We start from the raw sequence: 13,344 nt of genomic DNA, 5'->3' as shown, positions 1-13,344 counted from the left end.
TGAAACCCCTGGGATGCAGAATACTTTAAACAAAACTAAGACTATGGTTTATGAAGCTTGAATTCATGAGATATAACATTGTGTCAGCATTGATCAAAACCACGAGTGAACCCCCACTGATATATCATGGTAACATAAATATTACAGATTGCACCTTTAAGCCATGACCCAAACTTTCAGCAAATCTGGGTAAACATCTTGAATTTTTATCTTTCACAGTGACTCCTCTCAAGCCTCACCTAGAATAAACAGCATCTCCACGGCGATGTCGCTGACAATGGTGGAGCGTGCAGCTGTGTCGGTGTCATCGTACGGTGTGAAGCTGACATTGTAGGGCACGGTGACAGCCACGTAGAAGGTGGCCAGCAGGATGAGCCAGTCCCACAGGGCTTTTGACACGCTGTAGTGCAGCAGAATGAAGCGGGACTTCTGCACCGTCGCCACCTTGTACTCCGGCACCGAGGGTTTGTCAAACATGTTCTGTTGGGGAGGTAAAGGCGGATGTCAGAAACACTCGTGAACATTTCTGACAAGCAGGACAATAGGGACACATGTACACAGGCATATGCACAAATAAACACACACCCATGCTGAAGAAGGAGCCTGGCCTGCAGTGAGTGACAGAAAGCCAAACAATAACAGCCCCCTGAATTTCAAACTCAACTTGATGCATACTGTAAATGAGAAGGCACAATGCACTTCAGAAAAGCTGCATAAATGAATAACTTGATAACCAGATGTTCAGTGGGTGGCTTGCTGTGCAAATAAATGATAATGAGATGGATATTGCTGTGCCAAGATTTTCCAGAGATAGACAACAAAAATGTCAAGGCCCTCTTGTGCGAGTGCACTGAACACTGATGGCAGCTCAGGTGAAACAGATTCGGTTAATTCTGCTGGTTATCTATTCCGCCCAGCTTCCTGCAGACACAAGAGAGACCTAATAAATGACCATGCAATATCCATTAAAATGACAGAAATAAGGACCTGTGGTCAGTGAGGGGGAAGCTCACTGCCGACAATGAGGGCTGATAATTTCATACATGACTTGACCTAGGCTTGACTCCATCCTTCCAGATACCACTAATGCTTCAAGTCTCAGTTGGCACAATGGAAGCAGGGGCTATTACAAAGAACTGGGTAGAGCTGGAACACTGACCGGCCACTGCTGTTATTTTTGAAAGTTACGGTTATTCATTCCTCTCATTAGGTTTTTCCTATTGAGAAAATCCAATTGCATTAAGTATGAATTTCTATTGCTGATGTGTTGGAGAGTCCATTTGGCACATAATAAGCCCGCAGTGCTCCAAATGGCACCACACTCTTGGTACGTAATAGCCTTAACCATGTTTAGGAGACAGGAGGCTAAGTTATTACCTTTGACGGTGCTGAGAGAAGCCAAACACAAAGGGGCGGATAAATGAGAGGCTGCCCATCCAAGCACAATGTGGCCACTTGACAAACAGGCGAGGTGAGCACTGGGGAGGCTGGGTAATGAAGTGTTAAAATGAATTTCTCTTGTATGTGCTCAGAGCTTACCAGCTGCTCCTGTGACTGTGAAAATTTTTACTTAAGATGTGGAGGAGATAGATAGACTTTACTTGGGGAAATAATTAGAGGACGATGGGCAAGCTTTCCTTGCACTCCAAGAGAAAAAAGAGTGAGAGAAATACCAGAGGACTGACACATCCGTCTCCACTGTCTGAAAGGAAGATAAGTGGTCATATTGTTCCCAGCGTAATGAAGTTTGTATTGCCTGACAGGTGAAACTGGGCAATTACACGGTCAAACAGCAACCTTTGGTCGGTATTTTCGCTGTTTTCGCCGGTAAGTTTAACACCACACTGGAAAATCCACAGGAAAGCCCCCACTGATTTTCGTTAGCAGCTGCGGCAACTTTAATGATGTTTCAAGGAACGTCCGCAAAAGCTGGGCTGTTTTTTCAATTTGCCTTACATCACTGAGGTCGGGACACCCACCTGACCTTTGCCCCCGGAGCAGTCAGCCATGCACATCCCCCCTGATTGACAAGGAAAAGCCCAGCGCTGAGGGAACACGTGGCGCTATATGTCACTACAGCTGATCTTTTCACTTCATTAACTCGTGCTAGAGCCGCACAGCCTGCTCGACTACATCCTCCAGCATGCTTTGAGCTCTGCCACGGAGAGGCAAGCCTGTCCTTGATGGGGAGGAGGATGCACACAGCTCACCATGTGACTCAAGCAACAACCACTCATGGTCCCTTGAGCAAAGACTCCACAGCTACTGTGTTGCAGAGGTTTCTCAGTCTTGCATAAATTCACTTCACTGTCATTTCTCCTCTGCGTTTCGAACAACACAGCAGTTGAGTTAAAGCAATCCTTACAACATGTTTTCAGAGCTGGAGAGTGCAGAAACCATGGCTGGGATTTTTATTTTTATTTTATGAGGATAAATGAGGTTAAATAATATTGTAAAATAAAAGCTTGCCTACTTTAGCACTTGAATTGATACCTAAACCTACTGCGTACAACCAAAACATTAACTTTGTAACATGCCACTGTACATATAGTGCTGTTCTTGGCTTTGAATCAAAATAAAATTAACCCTCTGGCACATAGCGGTCACTACAGTGCACAGCTGTTTAAAAGTAATTTTCCCCTAAATGCAATGGTTTCTATGGTGGAATTGCATGTCAGCTGTTAGAATGCTCTCTGCTGCTCCCCCCATTGAGGTTTATGCAGAGACTGTCAGTTCTTGCTGCTGAAAACATATTAATACTAGTATCATGACATGGTAATACCAGTCCTGCGTCCTTAAAGAAGTACGGAGACTCACAAAAGTGTTCATGCCATAAGAAGAGTAAAAACACATAAGAAAAAAAATCTTGACTCAGGCTTTCATAATTCATGCATCAAAGGGTTAAAATTTCCTTTTTGAAGCAGATGAGGTAATCAGCATCTGAACTGGACTTGAACCTAATACATATATAACCACCACTGTAAATGAACTGCACGTCTCTTGTGGCAAAACACTCCTCTTCCTGTTTCAAGTGACTCAAATGCATTATGAGTCTCCAGCAACATTTTAAATGCAACATACAAACTTTTTAAGTGCAATACACAATAAGCACAATATCCATTCTTTTTATAGTTTTATTTATAGTTTGATAATTAATGGATGTATGCATGTTGTCTGTCTTTAGTTGTCTTATGAATTTCATTGATCAGGAGTAGTGCTCCTAATTTTGTTGTCCAATGACAATAAAGGTTTTCTATTCTATTATGAGTACATTATAGGATGTTGGTGACTGTGGAAAGATACCAAGAAAATCAAGATACTTTTATCTAGAAAACTGAATTACCACATCACGTGTCTTCACCTACAATGCAAAGCATAAAAATGGGTTACAGCAGGAGAGGATAAGAGATAAACATTCACCGTCAAGCAGAGAGTGGAGAGAGAGAATGAGAGATAAAGAGAGAGAGAAAGAACGAGTGAAAGATGCACACGGACACAAATGAGCAGCTGAAATATGTGCTGTATTTCACGGAACCAGCCAAAGCATGAATTACATCATACTCTAAGAGGCCTGTTGATGGCACAGTCTCTCTCTTTTATACGGTTTTGACAAGCTAAAGTAAACTCAGGCAGCAGATCCAGCTTCAAATCAAGTCCTTTTACAAGCACATGTGCACTTGGTCGGACCTCATGTGCTGGTAAGAAGCCTTCAGGCCAAAAAACCATATATAAATATACAAGCACATATACATTTTGAACAGCTGATGTATTTGCAGTGGTATAGTATATCATTCAGGGTGAAAATGTCAAGCATCACCACAACTCTACTAGCTCTACTAGCTGGAAGCACTCACAGCACCGTGAATTGGAGTATACACACTACTCCAACTCACAGTGTTGACACAGTTGAAAGCCTGACTGCCAGGGTTCAGCAGTTGGGTTGATCATAAGAAAAGCTTTTTTTTTTTCTATCTCTGAAATCAAGTGACAGTCTTCCTCTTGGCAGGCGTGGCTCGGTATCGAGATTTATTGAAATTCCGAGCAGTAAGTCACTACTTCCATCTCCGTTTCTCTGCCTTTTCAGTGGCCGTGCTCACTTTGAAAAGCTGTGCGTGAGTCCTAGAGATAAATGTTGTGTGTGTGTGACCAGCAAGGGTAGCTCCCCCTGCTCCCTTCTTCCTTTGCTAGGCCGACGGTCTACAAATAGAGATCTATTCAGAGCACGGCTGGCTGGCAGAGGCACGCACTGGTAGCTAACCGCTCCTGACAGAGAGGTAAAGGGAGACAGAGAGAGACAAAGTGAGAGAAAGATGGAAAGAAAAAGTGGAACTGATGGGAAGAGACACAGAGAGAGAGAAAAACAAGTTGTGATTGCGGCATAAGTGGGAGGTTAACCCTCTTTAACCCCTCCAAGTTCGTCATTACAAATGCACACTGAACCTAATTTTATATTCTAGTGGAGATCCCAAGATTTCCACAAATCTACTGAATGACAGGACAATGTATATAACATGATGCACAATACACCTAGATACTTTCTATTTGATGTAATGGTACAGCCAGCAAACAAAGACATCTCAACATATGTGATATTGTCATGCAATGTGGACAAAAATGGTTTCCTTACACTCCTTTAAGAGAAATTTAAAAGAAAATCGGAGTTCAAGGTGTAAAAGCAGCAGAAATCATATGTGAATGAGGTGCAATCATTGAGAAAGAAGGAGAGGGAGTCATTACGCAGACAGGGAGGAATAGAGGGAGAAGAGGATGACAGACAGAGACAAAGGCTAGGATCAGAAGGGATACAGCTGAAAAGAGACGAGGCTGGAATGAGAGATGAAGGAGAGACTGAATGATGGCGAGAACGTGTGTAAAAACAGAGCGAGAGGAGGGGTGGTGAGAGCTAAAAGACGGGGACGAAATGAAGGCACTGAAGAAAGGACAGGATGACCATAATTTTCTCCCATGAATAAATAACAACTTTTTATGAATACAAATGAGTCAGCTAACTCTCCGGCAGAGACAGCTGCACACAAATCCCACTCACACATAAATCCCACATACAAACACACACACACACAGAGAGAGACACAGACACACACAGACACCCACACACACACGCACAGGTATCACAGTAAGACTGGCTTTCACTGTGCTCTCTCACATGTCTCCATTTGTGTAAATGTGGACAAAAATACAGATTACACAACGTGAAGTGATTACAAAACTCACTCACAAGACAGAGGGCGCATTACAGTGTGCAGTTCATATCAGTCACCTCCATCACCACTGAGGGCACCAGCATGTTTGGAGTAGTTTATTCAAACTTTGGGGCCATTTTCTCCTTCAGTTCAATTTGTCTGGCCAGGTGAGACTGAGACTGAAACCTCTCTGTTCTCCTCTGCCTTCATTTAAATTCTACGCTATGTGTTCTTTCGAGCTGCTTTATTTGAATGCTTTTTGTTTGGTTCTTATATCATGGCTGTTTTGTTTTATGTAAACCACTTTGATTTAATTTGAACTGATCTTGCCTTGTCTTTAGAGAATCTCAGTCTTCGTCCATCTCCATGCAAACCGCGTGCAAGTCACACACTTTGCCTGCACTGCAATTATGCAGTGTCAGCCTAAGTGAACCAAATAAAATCGAATGAAACTTTGCAACTCTACTTCAGACCAAAGAAAATAAACTTTAGATAAGACTGCACCTTAAGTGTCATTCATGAGTCATTTACAAAGACTCACAAGCACATTATAAGCACCGTAGAACTAACTACTAGTTCATCAAAATAATTAGGACAAGGTCATAGTTATTCTGCGATACACATGAAGTACAGACTCTCGGGGAGCTGCACACTCTTTGTGGTGACTGTGTGGATAATAATCGTCTAACAACACTGTCATACCAGATTCAAATATTTGAGCTAATGCACATTAAGGATGCTATTTTCTAAGATGCAGCAGAGAATGTGCTGATGCAGCTAATGCAGTCACTAATTAGTGCTATGGCAAAAAGCAAAAATAACACATTCTGTTTGAGTTTACGCCTGTGTCTTTATGTTTTGTTGCGTATGTTATTCCAAAAGAAATTTCTACTATCCTTTCTTATGATTTTCCTCGCTCAGCTTGACAAAAACAACAGCGGTGGAAAAGAACTCCAGCCGGTCCCACATTACAATGTTAGGATCTATGAATATATAAATACAAGCAGTTTCCTGAGATGAAATGTGCCATGTGAGATTAAGTGTGTGGGTATGTGTGTGTGTGTGTGTGTGTGTGTGTGTGTAGAGATGTTCCAGGAAGTTTGTCTCTGCTGAGGTCTTTATTTTAGCTGAACTAACACTGACGCTGGGAATGGCAGCTCTGGGATTATAGCGAACAAACAGCCAGGTGTCTGACAGGTTGTGTGTGTTTGTGCGTTGTGTGTGCAGCCAAAAATATCATGGAGCAATTTTGGAATATTTTTCAGTGATATGTACGATACTGCATGTTAACCCTCCTATTATGTTTGGGGTCAATTTGACCCCATTCAATGTTTAACGTCTCTAAATAAATGATTAACATCATTTTTTTTGCTTCATATTTAATGAGTTTTCCTAATTTAATGGGTACCACCGGGTAAACATGAAATTCACAATGATATGTTTTCAATGTCCTGTACACACTTTGTAACACATTGCTTATAAATAACAAAAATCTGTACTTAGAAATAATATAAAGCCATTAAAACATCAAAAATTTATATTTCTTTCCAATTTTAGGTCAATCAGTGAGATTTTATGGTGATTTGCATATTTTTCCATAGTGGCGTAATAGGAATACTGGATGTATAAGTGGGGGTGGGGGTGGGGGGATTATGTTTTATTTAAAGGGCTATTTAGGTTGTCAACAAAGAAACATAAAGTACCTGACACATAAACTTTGGTAATAATTTTAATCATAATAATTTTGTGGAGGTTTAAACTGCTGGAGTCAAATTGACCTCAAACATAAAACATGTTCATAAATTTGAACATAACAGGAGGGTTAAACTACACATGCATACCACAAATGTGAAACTGACTGAAACACACGTAAAGAAGATATAACACATACCTGAAAGTACAGGCCTGTGCATACCAGCATCCTTGCACACACACACACACACACATACACACACACACACACACACACACACACACACACACACGTTATCTAAGGTACAGTGCATCTCATTAGTGCTTTGCATCTCATTTCTCATGCAAACTATGCGGTATCTGCTTATCAGCAGTGACAGGTGTGCAAGTTAAAGGTTTCCAAAGTCATGGATGGAGGAGAATCACAGGACACAGTCCAATGAGCTGTCAGAGACCTGGAGAAAAACAAACACCACCTTCACAGGAGCGCATCTGAATCATATTTCTGACCAACCCCGCTGCATGGTTGTTCCTGTTTTAGTCCTTTTATATTTACTCAAGATGCACACAGATTTTGGACTGAGCCTGCTAAGAGTCTGTTAGGTGCTACAGTTGTGCTAAAGTAGTTTTGAGCAGTCTCAGCACAAAATCTGACTTTGTTCTACATTACTGCATGATTTGTGCTGATATTATATGATATGTATGGTTTGTTTGCATGTCTGTCTTGATGCTATAAATTATGGAAGGATGATGCTTCTGAAGTACTTTGCAAGTGTGCGAAAGCAAGAGAACAAGAGACAGTGCATGTGTTGTGAAGATATTAATTCTTGGTTGCAATTCACTTTTGTGCATGAATGTTTCATGCATCTCTTAGGAAATTGTGTGTGAGAGAGAGTATGTGTGTATGTGTTTAAACAGAAGCTCATAATATGAATGCAAGAATAATGAAACATCTCTTTACATATTAAATATTTTGTATTTGAGTTAATTTTTTGCTATGTTCTCTACTAAAGGCGGGATATCAATTGCTGTCCATCTAGGCATATGTGTGAATGTTTTTGTCCATGTATGTGTGTACTTTTTTGAACAGGTGTGTGTACGGTGCATGCATGGCTGCGGTGCACAGTGCCATCTGTGAGTGGATGGGACCGGCGGCAGGGCACCAGGAGGCCTGGCAGACGAGGGGGAGGTGTAGCTCACTGTTGCCAAGGCAGGAGCCTGCAGGTCTGCTCTGGAAGGAATCTCCCAGCCTTTGTCTCTGGACGTGTCAACAGGACGCAGCTATATGTATCACAAATATCACACAGGGACACACGAGGACACTTTGCTGTCGCAGAAAAGACATGCAACTGGAATTATGATGCTCATTTTTTCTTGATATATGTCCATGTGTCTGTTTCAGGACTGCATTCCATAACCCTTGGGCCTTTGAAACCCCTTCATATACTTAAAAAATAAGTATCCATAGATACTAGAAAAAGATGTGCACAAATATTTTCTGTCTGAGAGCTTTGCAACAGCTACAGTACAAGATCACAGTTCAATTTTTAATACTATTTTTTTGTGTAATAAATTACTATAAGTCTACAGCCTATTTGGACCGGGGATATTAAAACTGGTTTACTGGAAAAATTGCCATTACACTGCACAGCTGAGTGGACATGCTTGAAGAGTGAAGGGCCAATTCCAGAAGGCAATCTGCAACATGTTGGTGAAGCAATTTGTGCACGGCTCCTCACATAAACAATACCTCTGCTGACCAGAGATCCCAGATTGAAGCTTGAGGACACATTTCTCTCTTGTAATTCTGGTTTGGTTGGAAAAACAAACATACACACTGACCATGTGCTTGCCGGTTAACATGTATCAGGAAGGGAAGAGCAACAAGATTTGCGGTTATGTTATGACCATGCCATTAAAAGGTAGGCACTGCTCAGTTCCAAGATTTTATGCTACAGCTCTTCTGGTTTTAAAATGAACATGTAAGGTAGTAATGTGAGGTAATTAATCTATCCAAAAATTAACAACACACCAGTGCTTTCACCTTTGTCTTTTCCAAATCCCATCATCATCTAACCTGCAAGTCCTGTTGTTTGTCGCTGCTATACGGTAGAGCTTTGTTAATACACACTATTTTTCAGATTCTAGTGGAAATCGCAAGGTTTCAAAGGAACCTAAATATGTCCTGCTGAATTACAGGGAAATGTGCGTAACATGATACACAAGACATCTATTTATTTTCTAGTGGATGTAATGGTGCTGCAATAAAACAATAGCATCTTTGGTTTGAATATTTCACTCAATCTAAGCACAGCTTCACTGAGGCACTGCAGCCAGGAGATATAGAGCATATATGTGGCATATATTGAGCAATGATTGACTCTAACTTTGAAGCTGCCTAAGGGGGAATTAAAAGGAAGATCAGAGGTTAAAGGCCTAATATTGGACACCTGAATCAGTCACACACTCCTTCAACAGGTACCCGACCTCTTCCTTATTTATAAGCCTGATAAGCTCTGAATCCATTTTAACCTCCCTGAAGGACAAGCCTCAATGTGAAGGACAGATTTGACTGCAGACCAAAAGAGCCTCTGCTCCATACGGTCTCGGTTTGTATTTTTGAGCAAAACAGGAACCCGAGTGCGTGAATAACATTGCTTGGAGTGCGACACAAGTTTATTTTTCAAAGCCTGTGAAGGGCCTTTGTTCTGTGGCACCGCGACAAGTGGCAATGAAATGGACCCGAGCCACCAACACCACCACAAAATGCCCTCTCAAGGCACTTGAAAGAAAAAAAAAAAACGCTCTTGAGAGAAAGATGAAGGCAAGTAATTCCACGGGCAAAATGACAGACTTCTGTGAGAAACACTGAAAAATACTCAAAATACATTTGGAATGAGGAGTGCTCTTTCCTCCATTTATTTTTTTATGAGCGGAGGTGCACTCAAGGCTGTACATACAGTATATACAACATAGGAGTCCTGGAGACAGAGACAACATTTTAAACCGAGTGTCCCCTTATTTAGTTTCAAACTTAGGAAAAAAACCACCTTTTCTCTATATTGTACAACAATGTCACATACACATTCTACATCTGCTGTTTGCAACGCTTCACTGAAGATTCATCACACTTACACTGAGTGAAATAATCAAACTGAGAATTGTATTGCAGCAGCATTATGTCAAATAGAAAACATCTAGACGGCTGGAGCATCATTTTATACACATTTCCCTGTAATTCAGCAGAGCATATTCGGTATCTTTGGAAAGCTTGGGAACTAAAATTTGAAATACTGTTCTGTGGATTTGAACCGCGGAGCTTGGATTGGAGTGGGATGGACTTGCCCGTTCAAATCAGCATAGCAGGACGGCTGGAGCAGCAGCTATTTTTATGTGAATCGTTGCCATTGCAAAGAACTGAAGCCTCTGCACCAAGCCAAGTTAGGCATTCCAGTTGGTGGTACTGATTAATACTTAATTACTACTTTCAGCAAGCAGCTACATCACAGTATATCCTCTCAGCTGTCAAGCAAGCGTGGCACACTTTACTGCCCCATACGTTCGTTGTCACTGTAACAGCTAACCACAAATGCCATTTTATTTGGAACTTGGCTAATGACCAGTTTAACGTGCGTTCTGCTCCATTCAGGCTCTGTGGTGTGAACGTAGCTCAGCCACGCAGCGGTGACAAACCCACCGGTGGAAGCGGCGGAGCTGAAGAGGTGAAAGGTCAATCCCAGGGAGCACACTGATAACATAACAAGCCGGCGAGGTGATGGCACGTGCAGATCAGTCCCACAAACTGCGATGGAGGTGTTGAACTCGGCTTCCTCCATGACCACAAACGCATCGGCAGTGACCTCGTCCCCCTAGCAACAACCCCGGCTCTCCAAGCAACCGCCACTGCCACGGTGACCTTGCCGCTTGGCCATCTAAAGCCACCGCTATTTCACAGAGTAACGGCTTGGCATACAAAAGTGCAACAGAGCAAAGATTCTACAATGCTCAACAAACGTATATATATATTTTTTCCTGCATACTTTACCATTCAGGGGACTTAAAATAGAAAACACGTTTCATAAATTTTCCACAGAGACAAGCCGCTCTCTGCGAATCTGGGTCAAGACTTCCCTCATATTGTCTTCCTAAAACCTCATCTTTTAGATATCAACATCAATAATGCAAGCACAAGAATGAGGACATCTCGACGCTGGATGTCTGTGGGACTCCTTACTGTTTATTTTCTTGACGGGAATGACAGGGCATATATATATATAAAAAAAAAGCAGGGAATCAACCACACAGTCAATCACAAACAACCGGTGAGTGTGACTGCACTGCAAGAAATGTTCACCTGAAGTCACTCAGTCTCATATTCAGTGTTGTTTTTCTTCAATCAAGCGAGAAAATCTGACAGTAGGATGAGATAATGGGATTTGTTTCCAATGCAGTTTCTCAGAAGGACTATGAATAAGTTGAAACAAGGAAAAACAACACAGATCACACGGCTAGTATCAAGAAAACTGCACGAGTCAAGAAAATTCAAGCAACAAGTTTAAACACTGAGTATGAGTGTTTTGCTGTGTGTAATATGTGTGTGTGTGTGTGTGTGTGTGTGTATGTGTGTGTGTGTGGTTCCGGTACTCACACTGCCCAGGTTGACGGCCTCCCCTTTGCCTCCTCTGGAGAACTGGCTGGTTAGCTGGTAGAGCATGGTGCGCCCACGCTTCCTGGCCTCGCTGAAGTGAGAGCTGCTCTTCCGCCTTCGCCTCTTGTCCTCTGAAACTTTCACACAGTCACAGACCTGACATCAGTGCATGTCGATCAGTGTGTTGGATCACAACAAGAAATTTGGTCAGGACTGAGGGCAGAGAACACCCCGTGATGTGACTCTGTGGCAATGGCGATGATTGTCCCTGAAGGATTTGAGCTGTTTCTTTTTCTTATCAAGATATATTTTCCTCTCACACTCAAACACAGGGCGGGGAAATGCACAGCACTGAATGCTATTTTCGACCACTTCTACTTTCATTCATTCGTTACTCAATGTTTTATTCGTTACAACAAAATGCCAGTTTATTCCCGCTGGCTGAGTGCTTGGTATTTGAAGCAGGCTGTTTCCACGTTCCACTTCAAGACACACCGCTGCCCAAATCAAACTCCCAATTGGAAAGCACAGCCTGGGTTCAGTGAACGAATACCTGCCCCAACGAAATTGCAAGGTAGAATGTGACAATGATGAACACGAGCATACCATGAAAATGAAAGCTCGGGGCCAGAAGATGGCCCAATCATAAATCATGTCCAAAGTAAGCAAATAGCAGTATATTTGTAAACAGGGCTCACTGCCTACCTTCTTTCTTGCTGTGGTGGTGGCCTTTTCCATAGCTGTCGGTGATGTCCTTGAACGAGAAGAGGAAGAGAACCATCTCCCCTTTCTCATTCTTTATAGGAACAATGTCCAACAGGCACCAGAAGGCCGTTCCTGGAAGACAACCAGAAATGTTCATTCAGAGCTGGATTTATTACCTTCCTGTCTCCACCATTTTGGAGCAGGACAAAAATTAGCACATGAAGGCAAATCATCAGGAGAGTCAGATTCAGTGTGAACATATTATGTCCTCAATGAAATTTATTCACTGTCGCCCTCTTTAATAACCACTACTGCAGAACACTCCATAATCTTAAATGTCATGGCATGCCATTTTGCAAACGAGGGGTTTTATTTCAAAATGCTATATATCTGTTTTAGGAAAAAAAAAAAATGAAATTCATCAGGCAATATCTGAAAAGCAAAAACGATTCTTCCTTCGTAAAATGAACTATTTTATATGCAAATGTCTTTAGATGGCTCCTAACTTCAATGTTAACCTATCATGTGCTTAAAATTCATGCCAGCAGTCAATATGGGAGAGTGGGCGGATTTTTTTTTTTAGATTATTTTTTAACAGTGGATATCTCATTTTGGAGAAAATCTGAGCAACTTTCATTATGTCTGTCTTCAGTTTGTCTGTAAAGCAACATATCATGGATGCGTGGCGACATTGTGTGGTCTTGATAAAAATACACCACAAATTAGCGCTCAAAGAAGAAGAGAGAGTCAGGGGGTGAATCCTCGTTTGAGATGAGGAGGAAGAGCTAACGAGTCAGGCAGGCGAGGAGCACCGCACATCCAAGACCTCACCATAACCCAGCCAGCTCATTAGCAACTCCACAGAAAATGTGCTCTGCCTCCAAACAGATGTTAACACATCTATACTGCCCCTGTGTGTGTGTGTGTGAGTGAGTGTGTGTGTGAAAGAGAGAGAAGAGAGAGGAGATAAGAAGGACAAGAAAGCAGAGTGACAGTGTTGATGATGGTGTTTTAGCACCAGCCCGTGGGTGTCAATATGAGACGGCAGAATCTGTGTTTGTTTGCATCGATGTATTTCGCGCCTACATGCATCAGGCA

The 13,344-nt window shown here is 42.0% G+C and overlaps 1 protein-coding gene across 1 annotated transcript in view; it reads right to left on the bottom strand.

Annotated features, from left to right (window-relative positions):
- Positions 1-13,344, bottom strand: part of kcnh4b (potassium voltage-gated channel, subfamily H (eag-related), member 4b) — a 48,423-nt gene that overhangs the window by 25,667 nt on the left and 9,412 nt on the right. The window contains exons 3-5 of the mRNA XM_030077767.1: positions 12,247-12,378; positions 11,542-11,678; positions 240-480 (exon numbers count right to left, since the gene is read on the bottom strand). Coding sequence (XP_029933627.1) covers positions 240-480; positions 11,542-11,678; positions 12,247-12,378 — 510 coding nt within the window. The remainder of the gene's footprint in view (positions 1-239; positions 481-11,541; positions 11,679-12,246; positions 12,379-13,344) is intronic.

Source organism: Myripristis murdjan, chromosome 19, assembly GCF_902150065.1.
Source record: "Myripristis murdjan chromosome 19, fMyrMur1.1, whole genome shotgun sequence".
Classification (NCBI taxonomy): Eukaryota; Metazoa; Chordata; class Actinopteri; order Holocentriformes; family Holocentridae; genus Myripristis; species Myripristis murdjan.
This window is presented reverse-complemented; position numbering and strand designations above follow the sequence as displayed.